General features: G+C 33.0%; 1 protein-coding gene across 3 annotated transcripts in view; it reads left to right on the forward strand.

The window, feature by feature from the left end:
- LOC125074039 overlaps positions 1 to 14,278 on the forward strand; it is a 46,748-nt gene that overhangs the window by 6,759 nt on the left and 25,711 nt on the right. The window contains exon 3 of one of the 3 annotated variants that reach the window (XM_047685220.1): positions 3,464 to 3,644. In XM_047685220.1, coding sequence (XP_047541176.1) covers positions 3,539 to 3,644 — 106 coding nt within the window. In that variant the 5' untranslated portion in view covers positions 3,464 to 3,538. Of the gene's footprint in view, positions 1 to 3,324; positions 3,645 to 13,685; positions 14,258 to 14,278 lie in introns of those variants that run through there. The other 2 variants (XM_047685219.1, XM_047685221.1) reach the window with 2 other exon arrangements.

The raw sequence follows: 14,278 nt of genomic DNA on the forward strand, positions 1-14,278 counted from the left end.
CAATTTAGTGAGTGATAAAATTAAACGTTATGTCAGAGTGATTTCCTTCCGCACTAATTCAAACAAGCTTAAGAAATGCTAACCGGTCAGATCAGACGTTAGTCTGCAGAATTTTTTTAAGATAATGACTCCGTCTCTTCAACTCAATTGGTGACATATTTACTGCTATATACATGATAATATAGCTATATAGAGGTGACTCGCCAGCTGTTATCATGTGTCCGTATGTTTGATACTGAATGTTAACTAATTTTAAATACGAAAGTAAGTTTGTTTATTGTCTATTCAACCGATTATCATAAATTTTGTGGACTTAGAATCAGGGGTTAAGGGACATAGGCAGTGGCGCCGCTAGGTTGGCAAGGGCCCCGGTGCATAGGAAAAGAATCGGGCCCTCACCCCCTCTTTCCACCATCTTTTTAACTTATATTGCCCTTCAAAATTATAGATACAAAAATAAAAAAAAACTTGTGATTAGGGTCGAGGTTTTCTATCCTTAGGAGCTGGCGAGTTGGCAGACCCGCTCTTCTCAGAGCTTAGGTTAGAGGCCCCTTTAGCCCCGGGCCCTGATGCACTGCACCACCTGGCCCTACGATAGCTACGCCACTGGACATAGGGTACCTAACACTTGACCTGTTCTTAAACGCGATCGAAACCGAAAATTTAAGGTCAAACCCAAGAAGCAATGTACTTAATATGTATATTCGTTTAGTCTTAGGTGGTGTGTATGTAAAAGTTCGTGAAGAAACCATAAGTCGGATAGGAGTCGTGTGGTTAAATATTCTCTAAAGTTATAGAATTGGATGACATTCAGAAGTAGTTACTCTTTATTCTAAAATACTGATGTAGATACTTGCAATGGACATGAATTTCATTCTTCTTAAAATATTTTTTTTGTTTAACCACGAAATCCTACCCATACTATAATAGTATTTAACATTTTATATTATTTAGAGGTCAAGGAACCCAGTAAAAGTTGTTTTTTTTTTAATTCTAGTACATATTCGCTGAAAAATATCAAATTAAAAATTCTATACTTAAATAGCCCGCGAAAACGCTACTTTGACAATATGGCGCTGCAATGGGGTCGGTGACGTCACTTGCCTGTATTGTAAACTATGTCTATTACATATAATCCAAATACAGTAGGTAAACGAGGTTAACGAGCATGTGACGTCATTATAAGCCCGACCAATCAGTAGCGTTCTGTGTCACGTGACAAACATTTAAATAAATGCATTTTTATTTATGGATTTTTGAATAAATTTCTAATTATTTTCAACTTTCGTTAATAAATAATCATTTTTAAACTTATAATATATACTGATTACAATAATTGACACTATATTTTTTTTAACAAATACGTTTTTGCGGATTTTTTTTGCTCGTTGATCAAATATCCCATGCAAGTTAGTGTCTACTTTATGAAATTTTATTAATAAATAAAATGTGAATAAGTATAAGGTTTAATACAGTGTGAATCAAATACACTGAATTATTAAAAACAACGGTAAAAACAAACGTCGTATTCGGCGTTTCGAGATCTTAATTCTTGACCAATATGTCGAAGAAGAAACATCCTGATGGTAACCTTGAATAGGTCATTCGGCAATAGACTCATCATCTGGTCTTTGTATAAGTCATATATAGATAACTAGTTGTAGCCTGCGGCTTCGCTCGCGTTTTTGGGGCTGGTCGGGTATTTGTCATAAAAATGTCCATATTTGGAATTTAAGATACTAGCCCAAGGACTATGCCTAAGATTCAGGTCATCTGTACATTTGCCTAGAGAGCGCCCTAAGTTGCATTTGCCGATCCGCAATCTTGGTTTTCTCTGTTCCACCATTCGTGAAGTCTTTTGACATACGTGACCAGCTCAATGCCGCTACCCTCTGCTAACTTTGCAAACTATGCCGATAGTTCTTGTTCTTCCCCGGAAACCTTATATTAATTGTTTTGTAATTATTAGTTTTAGCTTTTCTTTTTTTTCTTTTATTTTTATTTCTTAAGTTTTGTTTTAGAGTTCAATACTTTATAAGTGCATGTTGTGTTCTCCTATAATTGGAGGTACATTTAATATTTTATTGTCTAAACTTGTATTTTTTGTATTACATATGTACCTGTGTTGGAGTTCCATATTAAATAAATAAATAAATTAAATTAAATTCGCTAGACCCTGATCATTGCAGTCCCCGCCATGTAGTCGTGTGGTTTTCTCTCTTTTAATTATCATTAGCATTTTGACGGCCCTTTATCAATCGTTGTACCCCAAGGTCAGCACTGCATCGGTTAACCCCTAAATAGCAATATAACGTCTTGTTGTATTCCAGTATTCCATATCCCACTCTATGGAACCAGCTATCGCCTTCAAGAAAATAGCGTACTCAATCCTTAAAGGACGGCAACGTACCTGCAAGTCCCCCGGTGTTGCAGATGTCCATGGGTTTGCTCTCGTTTGCTCTCGTTTTTTTTTTATAACATATTAAAAAAAAAACCTTACTTAGATAACATTTATTTTAAATCGTGACAATTAATGTTTTTTTTTTTATAATCGCTAATTATCACGCCGCGTGATCCTATGGCTTCTACTACGAAATTCGCAAATGCGGGTTCTATTCCGTTTATAGACAAAAACTAAGACTGTCAGAATAAAATTAAAAACACTTATATTAGGTAGCGCCCATTAGAATCACTCTTAATTAACACAAAATATCCGAGCTGAAAGCTAATTATATGTCTACAATGTTACGTAAAAATGTATAATTTCATGTAATAGAATCGCAAGTCTAGACGAGAACTAAACACTGAAAACGATGCGGCATTTAAAATGTAATAATGTTCAATACGTATTAGAATATTTATTTTGTGAAAATTGTAACGTCCAACATTTAACAGCTCAGCGCTATCAGCCAAGATTACATTCTATGTGATTGTGCGCTTATTGCGTAATACTGAAATAATCACGAATGAAAACTACCCAATCTAACGATCAACTAAAAAAAAAAAGAAAATATAGAAACTTCTTGTACTTTAATACTTATTAATTATTTTATATTTTTTAAAGTTACAGTATTTATGTACAAGGTATGATAGTCACAAGACGTCGTATCACGATAACTTGCAGCTGTTACGAGTGCGTCTAAATAATATTACTCTCGACTAAAATGTTATATATTAAAGCTATGGGACTCTGGTCTTTTAAATTGGATACATGCATGCATCTTATTTATTTATTAGCGCGAGGAAGATATCGCAACGAGCTAACACCTATACGTTTCCCCGCCGACGGGCGGCCATGTTGCGCCGCACCGCGCTCAACCCGCCAGTTTCACGCGGGCATTCGGACGCGTGTCGCGTACCGCGCTCGCGGTCAACTATACGCACGAAATTCGAAATTTGAATATATTTTTTTAAATTTAAACTTTTATTTTCTTTTAATTTTTTAACAATGGTCCGCAATAAGGTGAGCGACGGGATCAAGAGTGATCAGATCGTCTCTGAAGTTCAGAAGCGACCATGTCTCTACGACACCAACCACATGAATTACGGAGATCGAGCGGAGAAGATGAGGAGTTGGGAAGAAGTCTGCGAGAGCGTAGTTCCCGGCTGGTACACGCTCGGGCTGACGGAGAAGTTTGCGGCCGGTATGTTCAGATTACCTTACCGTTTTGCGGAGACGGCGATGAAGGCGGGCGCGTGCGGCGCTCAGTCACTCTACAACCGGTCGGATTGCAATTGTCGCGTTCGACTTGCGTGCTCTTTGTTCGGTCGGTCGGATGCTTTCGAAATGTACCCGGTTCGAAATAACGTTTGCGTTAACATAGCAAGGCACGTGGTATTTGATTTTATTAAAATTATTCATAATTACAAATTTATATTTAATTAATTCAAACTTTATACTTTTATAAGAAATACGGAAGGAGACGGTGCGTTCGTGCGGAAATTTTCGTTCCCAGACGTATATTTCTCACAGCTCACGACTTTAACGAGTTTCAATAAAATACTTTTTTTTTCAATTAACTCAGTAATCTAATATGTATATTACATTGTTAGATATATCTAATAAGGTTCGTTATTATGTGTCAATGGCGTTGGTAGCCATTAATCTGACGATAAGAACATAATAACAGTCCGCTATAGGTATATCGTATGTATTTATCCTTGCGTTTGTAACAGGGCGTCATCTTGCAGTGATAATGTAATTTGACTCTATTTAATTATTTTGCTATCATCTTAATATTTAATTTCAAGTAGGTACCTATCTGCAGTGACGTCATCTATGTATGCAGATGATTTAAGTAGTTACCAAGTTTATGTAACTAAACACATTGTTTTGTTAAGTTATTTTTTTTATTTTATAATATACATTTATTTCTCAAACATGGCCGCTAACGACACGTATGTATGGAAATGAAGCGATAATTATTATCTTTTGAAATGAAAATAGTGTTAAAAATTCACGATGTGATATTATTTCTGTTCAACAATACTAAATAGAGTCGCTTGGAGTAATTAACGTAGACTGTTTAAAGAATTGTTGGTGTTCAAGGACGAAAAAAAATATCTATTTGCAGATCACGTTGAAGTTCAGATAAGTTTAGATTTTTAGAATGTATTCATTATGTAGCTTCAATAATTTCATAATTAATAATTATTCGTTTTAATAATATATTTATTAAGTTTAGGTAAAGGGAAATTTTAAGTATTATTCTTTAATTAATAATTACGCAATACCACAATTATTCGTATGTTCGACGCTAAATTACAAGTATATTTTGTTAAAGTAATTTAAAAATAAAATAATTTAAATGCTTTTTTTTGCATCATTCACTCTACCTTAAGTCAATAATAAAAAAAATAAACACGAGACTTAATTGAATAAAGACCATAAGTATCTGCGTCACTTGCGCTGCTTATAAACTTATCTAAATATTACTGATTCGATTTTTGAATTTACAAAAATCACTAATTTCGATTTCCCGGGAAAATATTGCTTCATCATCACAAATACTTATTTTCATATCAATAATCTGCGCTCTGACAAAAACTCGACCAAGTGTAGTTACGTGTCGCGTCAACCGCTTCGCGAACAAAGTTACCGTGTGCACTATTTACAAAGTGTACATTACTCGCTCGACTCCTTACGTTTCGAGACTTTTTTAAAGTAATCGAGCGTTGTAAATTGTTAATAATGAGAATGCCGCGTTTTGAATTATCGTCGAAGAATGCAGTGGTGGGTACGGTGCGGCGTTCGTGACTCAATCGACGCGAGGGGCCGGCCCATTGCCGTCCGTAGCCTCTCTTACACTTGTGCTCGACTGTATTATACATTGCAGATACAATACGAACTGTAGCTAGATATCACTACAATAAGCGTCAATGTAAGATATAAATTAATTAACATCTCTTTAAATTATCATTCGCGAACCCGTTTCGCTGTCTTGTTACAAAGCAATATGGATGCCGTTGAAATTGATAATCATTTGTTTTTATGAACTATATTAATATGACTAAATTTTATTATTTTAGTTTCTAGCCAATATCCGTTAACTTTGAAATTATTATATATATTCTTCTATTTTGAATCTTAATTTATCTAAGCCAAGTAATTTATTTTAGTTTGTAAATACATTTAGATTAAGGTGCGGTCCGTCATTACTATTATAAATAAAGTTAATCAAACGGCTGCAAACAGCACGCTATTACTTCCACAAAATGGCCGCAAGTCCGCAACTCACTTTACTTATCTAATAGGCGCGGATATTTGACATTTCATATTAATTTAAAATAAGAATTAACAATATTTATTTATTTTTTATTATTGTTATTGCCAGTAAGTTACTGATATCAAATTCCGCATTTTTAAACGTTTATAAGTAATATTTTGAAGCAAATGCTAAATTATATATTCTCTTAGAAAAACATAAGTGTTACGACAATTTCTGACTTTTCCTTTGTTAACTAACGTACGTGCTTTAGTATCAAAAGTTTTTAATAAATTACCGTTGTTTTGTTGAAAGGGACATTTTAATTTACTGTGTTCTTTACTGATTAATTATTTAATTTTAATCATTTTTATAAAGAATTATTGAAGAACATAGACTAATGGCTTTTTCTAAATTTAATTTACGCTCGTCATAGAATTTTTTTTATTTTCTTGTATTGTCGTTCTAATGAACTCCTTCCAGTTTTCATCTTGACTTATGTTTGTTTTTATAATTTAATCATTTATTTTTTATTTTATTTTTACAATAATTCCCTCTGTGTATGTTGTTATTATACAGTTTGTCATAATATTGTTTACCTAATAATTATACATAACCTAATGAAATCCAATGACCTTAATGACATCGTTGCGGTAATTTCAACCATAATTTCAAATTTCGAATAACTTCTTTCGATCGTTGAATTTTTTTTTTCTTCATTTATACTACTTATTCTACTATTACTAATACTTATCCTACCATCATTTTAAATTTCGAATACTTATTAGAATAATTTTAAATTTTTAAATAGTTGGAATTTTAAAATTATGGTAATGAAAAAAAATCCTCTTGCGTAATAAATAAAATTTCGAATAATGCCAATTTTTCTTTTTTATTATGTCGTAATTTTTTTAAAGAAGTTTGTATTTTTATATTCCGCACCTATCCGATACTGAGTCATATAACAGTCACGAGTACGACGTGCGGAGGTACGCGTAGCTCGACGCACACATGAACACATCTTAGTTATATGAGTTGTGTATGTATGAATGTATTGTTTGTGTGTCAATTAATACATAAACTAGTATCATAAACATTAGATTTTTGATGTACCATCATTAGTGTAAAATTGTTAGGTCGTAGGTGCAACGTTTTTGATGAAAATATGTTTTATTTGCGTTACGACTCACACCTGCTTCTCATTATTGTTGCATAAACATTTTATTTTTTTATGCATTTATATTTCAACGCCCTTTTTCTGTTTTTTTTTTTTATCTCGTATTGAAAAGATAAGTCTAAGGTACGAAATACACATTTTAAATGTTTATTTAAAATAGTATCAATAAATCATTTATTGAATATTAGTGATTAATATTTATGATGTGCTGCATATTATGTTTCTCTAATTTTATTTTATTTTTTATTTCTTGTGTGTAATTTGTTAAAGGTATAAATAAGAATAAATTTGACATTTTATTATTAAATAATCGGTATTTCGTCTTCTGATGCAATTGTCACTTTAAGTGTTGTAATCCGTTACACTCCAATTCTTTTAGCATTTATGTCGAAATATGATAGTTTTATAAAAATATTTTATTAAATTATAATCTATTGAGGATATATAAGATGAACAAATTTGATTAATATATTATATGTAATAGGTACAACATTATTGCACTTAACTATTTATATCCACTTTAATTTTACTTCCGAGGTTTCAATAAAAACTTCGCCGACATTTAAAAAGGGATTTTCTCGAATACCTAATGAGTATTATATATAATTCAAGATCTCGACCAATGATATCATGTCAATTCAATGTCAAAGATTTTTATTTGTCTATGCTTCTGTGATTAGAATAGGCTGTGGCCTGGAATGGTTAGCACCCACTGACCAATCCAGAGCCTACACAAAAGCACGTGTAAAAGATTTTCTGATGCGTGAAGATAGTTAGCGATTTGGCAATGACCTTCATAATACGCTGCTTAACTTTTCAAAAGTATTGGCGAACTGTATACAGGGTCAGATTTGGAGCCGAGAGGGCCCAGTGGTTAGATGATTACGGGTTGAAACCCATTCAAGCACCACTTGAACTGAATTTGTGCTCGGCGGTGAAGGAAAACATCGTGCAAAAACCTGCATCTATCTAAATTCATTGAAGCTCAAATAAGCTCCACGACCGTCTCGAAGTTTTTTACTTTTTTTTTACAAGTTTGTGCGTTGTTATGCACCTATGTTGCATAGTATCAACTTAAGCCTTCCTTTGTTTGGAGTTATTTGTTCAATATTATATCATATATTCACAAAGAACGTTGTATAACTAGGACAAAAGATTCGATACGAAAATGCGTAGATTTCTCAGAATTTCGTCATAATGGTACATGAGTTATGACTAATACGTCTAGTTCCGTCGTAAGGTATCTTTTTGATGTGAAATATCTGTTGGGCACCTTGGCGGAATACCGACTCTTATAATCTGCTGGGCGAAGACCCCTTCTCATTTTGAGGAGATGGTTGGTGTTTATTGCTCGCTTCGAATTCGGGGCGTTGGATACACATGTGGCAGAATTTCATTGAATTAAGACACATGCAGGTTTCCTTACGATATTTTCATTTACATCTAGCTCGAGAGGAATTGTAAAGGCAAATTAAGCACATGAAAAATTATTGATACTTGCCTGGATTTGAACCAGCAATCCTCGGTTGAGATGCAGCGTTCTAACCACTGTGCTATCTCGGTTCGTATGACGTGATGCTAACGCCGCCGCTCGCTATTCCATTGTGCGTGGCTCGTATACTTTGTTGCTAAATATTATTATAATAATAAAAAACGAAAGTACGTTGTGTTAATTGATTTTCTTTATCTAATCATGACTTATTTCAATTATTATTAATTTCAATGCTTCATATATCTTGGACGTCCCGTGAGAGCAACTTTTAGTTTATAAAAACTAGTCAGATGGATAATAGACCCATGTGGGTAGTAGTCTAGTAGTAGTAAGGTACCCGGCAGTAACCGAATTATGTGTGAATCTTACCCACTAAAACCATTGCGTAGGCGGTTTTTTCCACGGATCGGATGCTGAATCGTGTTGATATATCGCACGGAACCTCCAGTGCTGCGCTTCACTAGTGGCTCGGTGGCGTACTACTGGGGGCAAAGGTGATCTCGTCCCCCGCACTTAGAGCGAGATCATCTCAGCTGTCGCCCTCTAACCCGTAGATTAATTCGTCCATGTTTTAAACAGTTAAATGTCCCTTGTGGGTGTACTTACACTGGCTCACTCACCCTTCAAATCGCAACACAACAACAACACGCGAAACCATACATGTGCCGCTGTCATTTAAGGTATTGACATATTAAAAAACCGATCAATCGCGAGTCGGATTCGCGTGGAGTGGAGTATCGGTATTATGTTTCTATAAGTACACAGTTCTATCTCTAGGGTTTCTAAACAAGTATTAAAAAAAGAAACTTATCAAACTGTATTTTATTTTATAGTTTACTAGTTCTCGCTCGCGGTCGCTCGTCAGGTGACGTGTGTTAGACTTAAAAAAGTTGCCTATGTCCTTAGCAACAGAACGACAGAGTTACTTTCGCATTTATAATATTAGTATGGAAGAATTGGTTTATAGTGTCATAGTGCAATGGTTTACAGGCCGCCTAGCGATGTAGGGATCGCAGGATCGATCCTGACCCTTTGGGCTATTGTCCCCACTCCTAACATGAAGTGTGAAAGTATTAGAGATAATGTATATATTATTTTAAAATGAAAAAAAAGTAGTGTGGGTCACGTCTTCCAAGAAGTCTTGAAGAAAGCTTGAAGTCCAGCGAAGATCTGCTGATGCTTAGTAAAATTTTAAATGCCAAAATGTATAAAAGTAAAATGTAAAAAGGCACGGGCAATTGTGAGCCCCTGGATGTTGTCAATTAAATAAAAAAAACATGAAGTGTGATAAGCTTAAAAGGAGGGGTAAATTTGAATATTAGTAATTCCTTAATTAATTTGGGACATTGTAGTATTCTTAAAAAAAAAGATTACTATTGAATGTTAAAATTATGTAGATATCCTTTTTTTATGGTAGAGGTAGGTGGACGATTAAATCTGCCATCTGATGGTAATTGGTCACCAATGCCTATATACATTGGTGCCAAACATTTTTAACCAATCGTGGTATCGCCAATACGCCACTATCCTCAGAGATGTTATGTCCCTTGTGCCTGTAACATTAGCTCATTCATACATTCTACGCATATTTCGGTTTTCGTAGTATAGGGTTGTTATGATTTTCTTTTAGGTTTTCTTCTGAACTTTAAAGAAGCAATTTAATCCGTTGTTTTTTTTTTTTTTTAAATTTAAGGGTATTTCTTGGTTTTCGTTTGTCTTCTCGTAAGTTATATTTTACAATATAAAGCTGATGAGTTTGTTTGTTTGGTTGAAGGCGTTAACATCGGGAACTAATGGTCCGTTAAAAAAAAATGTCAATGTTTATTTATTTAAGATTCACCAGTGGTAAATACATCAACACGTACAACGGTATACAATTTTAATACAACTTAAAACTAAATGCATTACCTATTAAGGTGAATACCACTTGCAAAGATAAAGTTGGAGATGACAAACTTACAAATAATTGTTAGTAAATTAAGGTTAAAAATGACAAGAATTAACAATAATAGTAAAATAATAACATATTAAATATGTTAGATCGACCATCTATCGAGGAAGGCTTTAGGCTGTATATCATCATGCAACGACCAATAGGAGCGGAGGGTAAATGAAAAATTTTGCGAAAACAAAAGAAAATTATTCCTTTTGAGAGCTTCTGTTGCGTACGGTGCGTAAACGGTTCAGCAAAAATATCTCGTATGACAGAATCTGTAATACAGCCGTGCGAAGTCGGATCGAGCTGCTAGTAACAAATATAACAATATATCACTAATTGTAAACAAAAAATGTCATATTACATTTTATTACAATCGATTCTCGATCGAACCTCTTTATATTTAATATGCCAAGTGTTGCTGTATTTGTTATGTTTATTTATTATTAGGTTATGTTACATTTTGTTTTGTTTAAATTTTCTCATATGCGCCTAACATCAACTTTAAATTAAGCAAGATGCCGTTATTGTCGTTGCTTGGTTGATAGAAATATTTTCCAGAAATCTTTTTGCAGGCATGTGTAGGAATGCAAATTCCATCATTCCATCTTCTGGAACAAGTTCATGTTACTATTCTGTTAGAAAAAACTCGAACTCACCTCAGAACACGATATGAAATGTCAGAAGGTAATGAGTGACATTGACTAAAATAATGATTAAATGTATTTTATTTTTATTTTATAGGAAATACAATCTTACAGAAGGCTAGGCAGAAGTAATAACGGTTAGTTGTGTAAATATACGATGATGATAGACACCTACGAGTGTTTCAATAAACGTCAGCTAGATAATGCAAGATACGAACCGTAAAACGAAACGTTTTTTTTGAATAAGTAGCGTTGCTTAAGAGAATGACATTTAGTATTACTTCATTTTACGTTTATTAGTAATAAATGTGTATGATTTACGTTATTGATAATTAGGTATATCATATTGTATGTTTCAAGTGGGTTTTAATGGCCAATCATGCAATATAAATAAATATATTTTTTCCTTATTAGAAAATAAAATTGCAACGCTAAATGTTGCCTTTTTCTGATGAGATTTTATCTCGGTTCTAGTAATAATTGTCGTTGGTAGTATTTTTTTTATTTTGTTATAATAGGCAAGAGTCTTTGTACATACAGCCTAGTCGTTCTTTATAATATATTATATGCTGGATTAAGTTTATCTCATATGTGGCACGAGATTTAAGCTTATTTCATTAAAAAAACATCGGGTACTTTCCATGTGATGCAATATAATTATGTGTAGTAGTTTTTCCCTCGGAAAATCTATAAGTTTATTAGCGTGTAATTTTTCCATACTATACAATAGGCTATTTGATTGGTTAACCCCTAATAACTAATATAAAATGCATTTTATATTAGTTAGTAGAGGTTAAGGAACCCCGTAAAAGTTGTCTCTTTTAATTCTAGTACATATTTGCTGAAAAATATCAAAGTAAAAAATCCATATTTAAATAGCCCGCGAAAACGCTATTTTGCCAATATGGCGCTGCAATGGGGTCGGTGACGTCACTTGCCTGTATTGCAATCTGTGGCACATATAATCCACATACAGTAGGCAAACGAGGTTAATAAGCAAGTGACGTCATCATAAGCCCGACCAATCTGAAGCGTTTTGTGTCACGTGACAAACACTTAAAAAAAGCATTTTAATTTATGGATTTTTTAATAAATTAATTATTATTTTTAACTTTTTTTGATAAATAACCATTTCTAAACTCATAATTTATACTGATTACAATAATTGACACTGATTACATTATTTTTCGCATTGTCAAATAGCCTATTATGTAGTTCTAAAATCACATAAAAGTTATACTAAAAGATAATTATATTAGGCATTCAATTGTTTTCCTTTTCTATAATTACAAATCATTAAGGAAAAAAATTTAACCTAATTAAGTGTTATCGTGTTAAGAAGATTGTTTAATAATAATTAAAGCGATATATATGTACGTAAGTACTACTAGCCAGTCCCGGCTTCGTCGTTTTCGAACCTACTCAAACATACACAAATATTACAAACCAACTATTAAGAAGGAGTTGCATGCAACCGTATTGAAGATTTATATATATATAAAGATTATAAGGCGAATAATAGAACCGCCCAGTGTTCGAAATTCAACTATAATATGTCTGTACATATATAGGAACATTTGAGGAAAACATGTACGTTTCCAGGCTTCGAACGTTTGTAGTCTTATTGTTTGCTTAATAGATCAGAAAAAGGGATTGTATTGTTTTGTCTTTGTTTATATATATAGAAAAAAATTAAAGGACATGATTAATAAATATATTCTTATTATTAACTAGTTTTCGTCCGCGTGTTATTGGGGGGGGGGGGCTCGGCAAGTATAAAAGTAGTATCCTACCTAGGGGTTTTTTTTGGTTTCAGAGGTTTAGTCTTGAAAGCGTAAAAGACATACGGACATAAAGACACACAGAGTTTACTCACATTTGTAATATTAGTATGGACTTGTATATATGGTGAATTATTATTTTGGTTTTCACACGAGGCACTTCAATAATGTCGTAATACTGGTCGATAATTAAATTGTATATTGAAATAATCATGTTTTTTAATTATAGCAAAGTATTATTACCTCAGAAATATATGTCCTTTTACCTTCAAATATGTTTTGTATCGTGTTCAAGATAATTATTTAATATAATTAAATGAGGTATAAGAAACAATAACTATTTAACAAATACGTTTAATAAATGTACAAAGAAGTAAATGGTCTGCCAATGTTTCACTGTTTTGCTAAGGCCTTTCTCCTTTTGAGGAGATTGTTTGTGGTCTATTCCTCCAGGCTGCTCCAATTTGGATCGCTGTTCGATTTTCATCTGATAAATCAGGCTTCGTTGCGTTGTTTTTCGTAATAGTCGACCATGATTTTTTTTTTATATAAAATAAGCTCATAAAAATTAGTTGGTGCTTACCCGGAATTCAACCCGTAATCTTCAGTAAAGATTTACGAGTTCTAAACGCTAGGTCGTCTCGACCCAGCAACAGATACGAAAATTAATGAATTGCATAATAATAATAATTAACAACGTACAATCTGCAATTATTGCAAAAGGACATAATATTAATTATTAATAAAACATATAAAATAAAATAAACAAATACAAAATTTAACGAGAATAACAAAGCTGTTTTCAAAACAAAATTATTAAAAGCTTATTTATTAGACGACGCGATTCTCGATCTATTTATAACTTTATAAAATTTATTCGATCATCTGGCGACTGGTGAACGCGCGAACCGAGAGAAACCTCATTCGGCGAGTTCGCGTCGCTGAGACCGTTCCGTTCTGTGCAACCGAAGTCCCGTCTCCGTATATCAATGCTTTTACGTTATAAAATCGAAGCGTGTTTAAATTTTAATGATTTTTTTTCATTATCTGTGCTCAATTTTTAATCTGTGTTGTGTTGGCGGGTTAATATATTAGATTAAATTGAAATTAATTGCGCGTTTAACGTGCCGTATCTTAGGTTTCTTATAAATAAACGAATTTGTGTGATTATTTTCGCTTGGTGTTTTTTAAAATTTGTTAAATTACCTAATAATATGATAATTAATATTGTTGTAGTTTGTACTTGTAGTTGAAGGTACGTTTGTCAGACCGCGTTGTTTTAATAGATTTTTCTTTTTTTAATTTGGAATTTGGAATTATTGTCTCAACTAACGATGTTGTAATTATCGTACAGATAAATAATATTGATAAGTAAATAACACAGTTGTGTCGTGTCGTTTATTTATTTTTGGATGAATAATACAAACGGTTGCTTGGAACAATGAATGTTTAATTAAAAAGTGCATTTAAAGCCATCGTGAAGAGATTAGACGTAGCAGGATAAATAAATCTAAAATGGGTAGGTATTTATTTCAATTAT

The sequence above is a fragment of the Vanessa atalanta genome, chromosome 26 (genome assembly GCF_905147765.1).
Source record: "Vanessa atalanta chromosome 26, ilVanAtal1.2, whole genome shotgun sequence".
In the NCBI taxonomy this organism is placed as follows: domain Eukaryota; kingdom Metazoa; phylum Arthropoda; class Insecta; order Lepidoptera; family Nymphalidae; genus Vanessa; species Vanessa atalanta.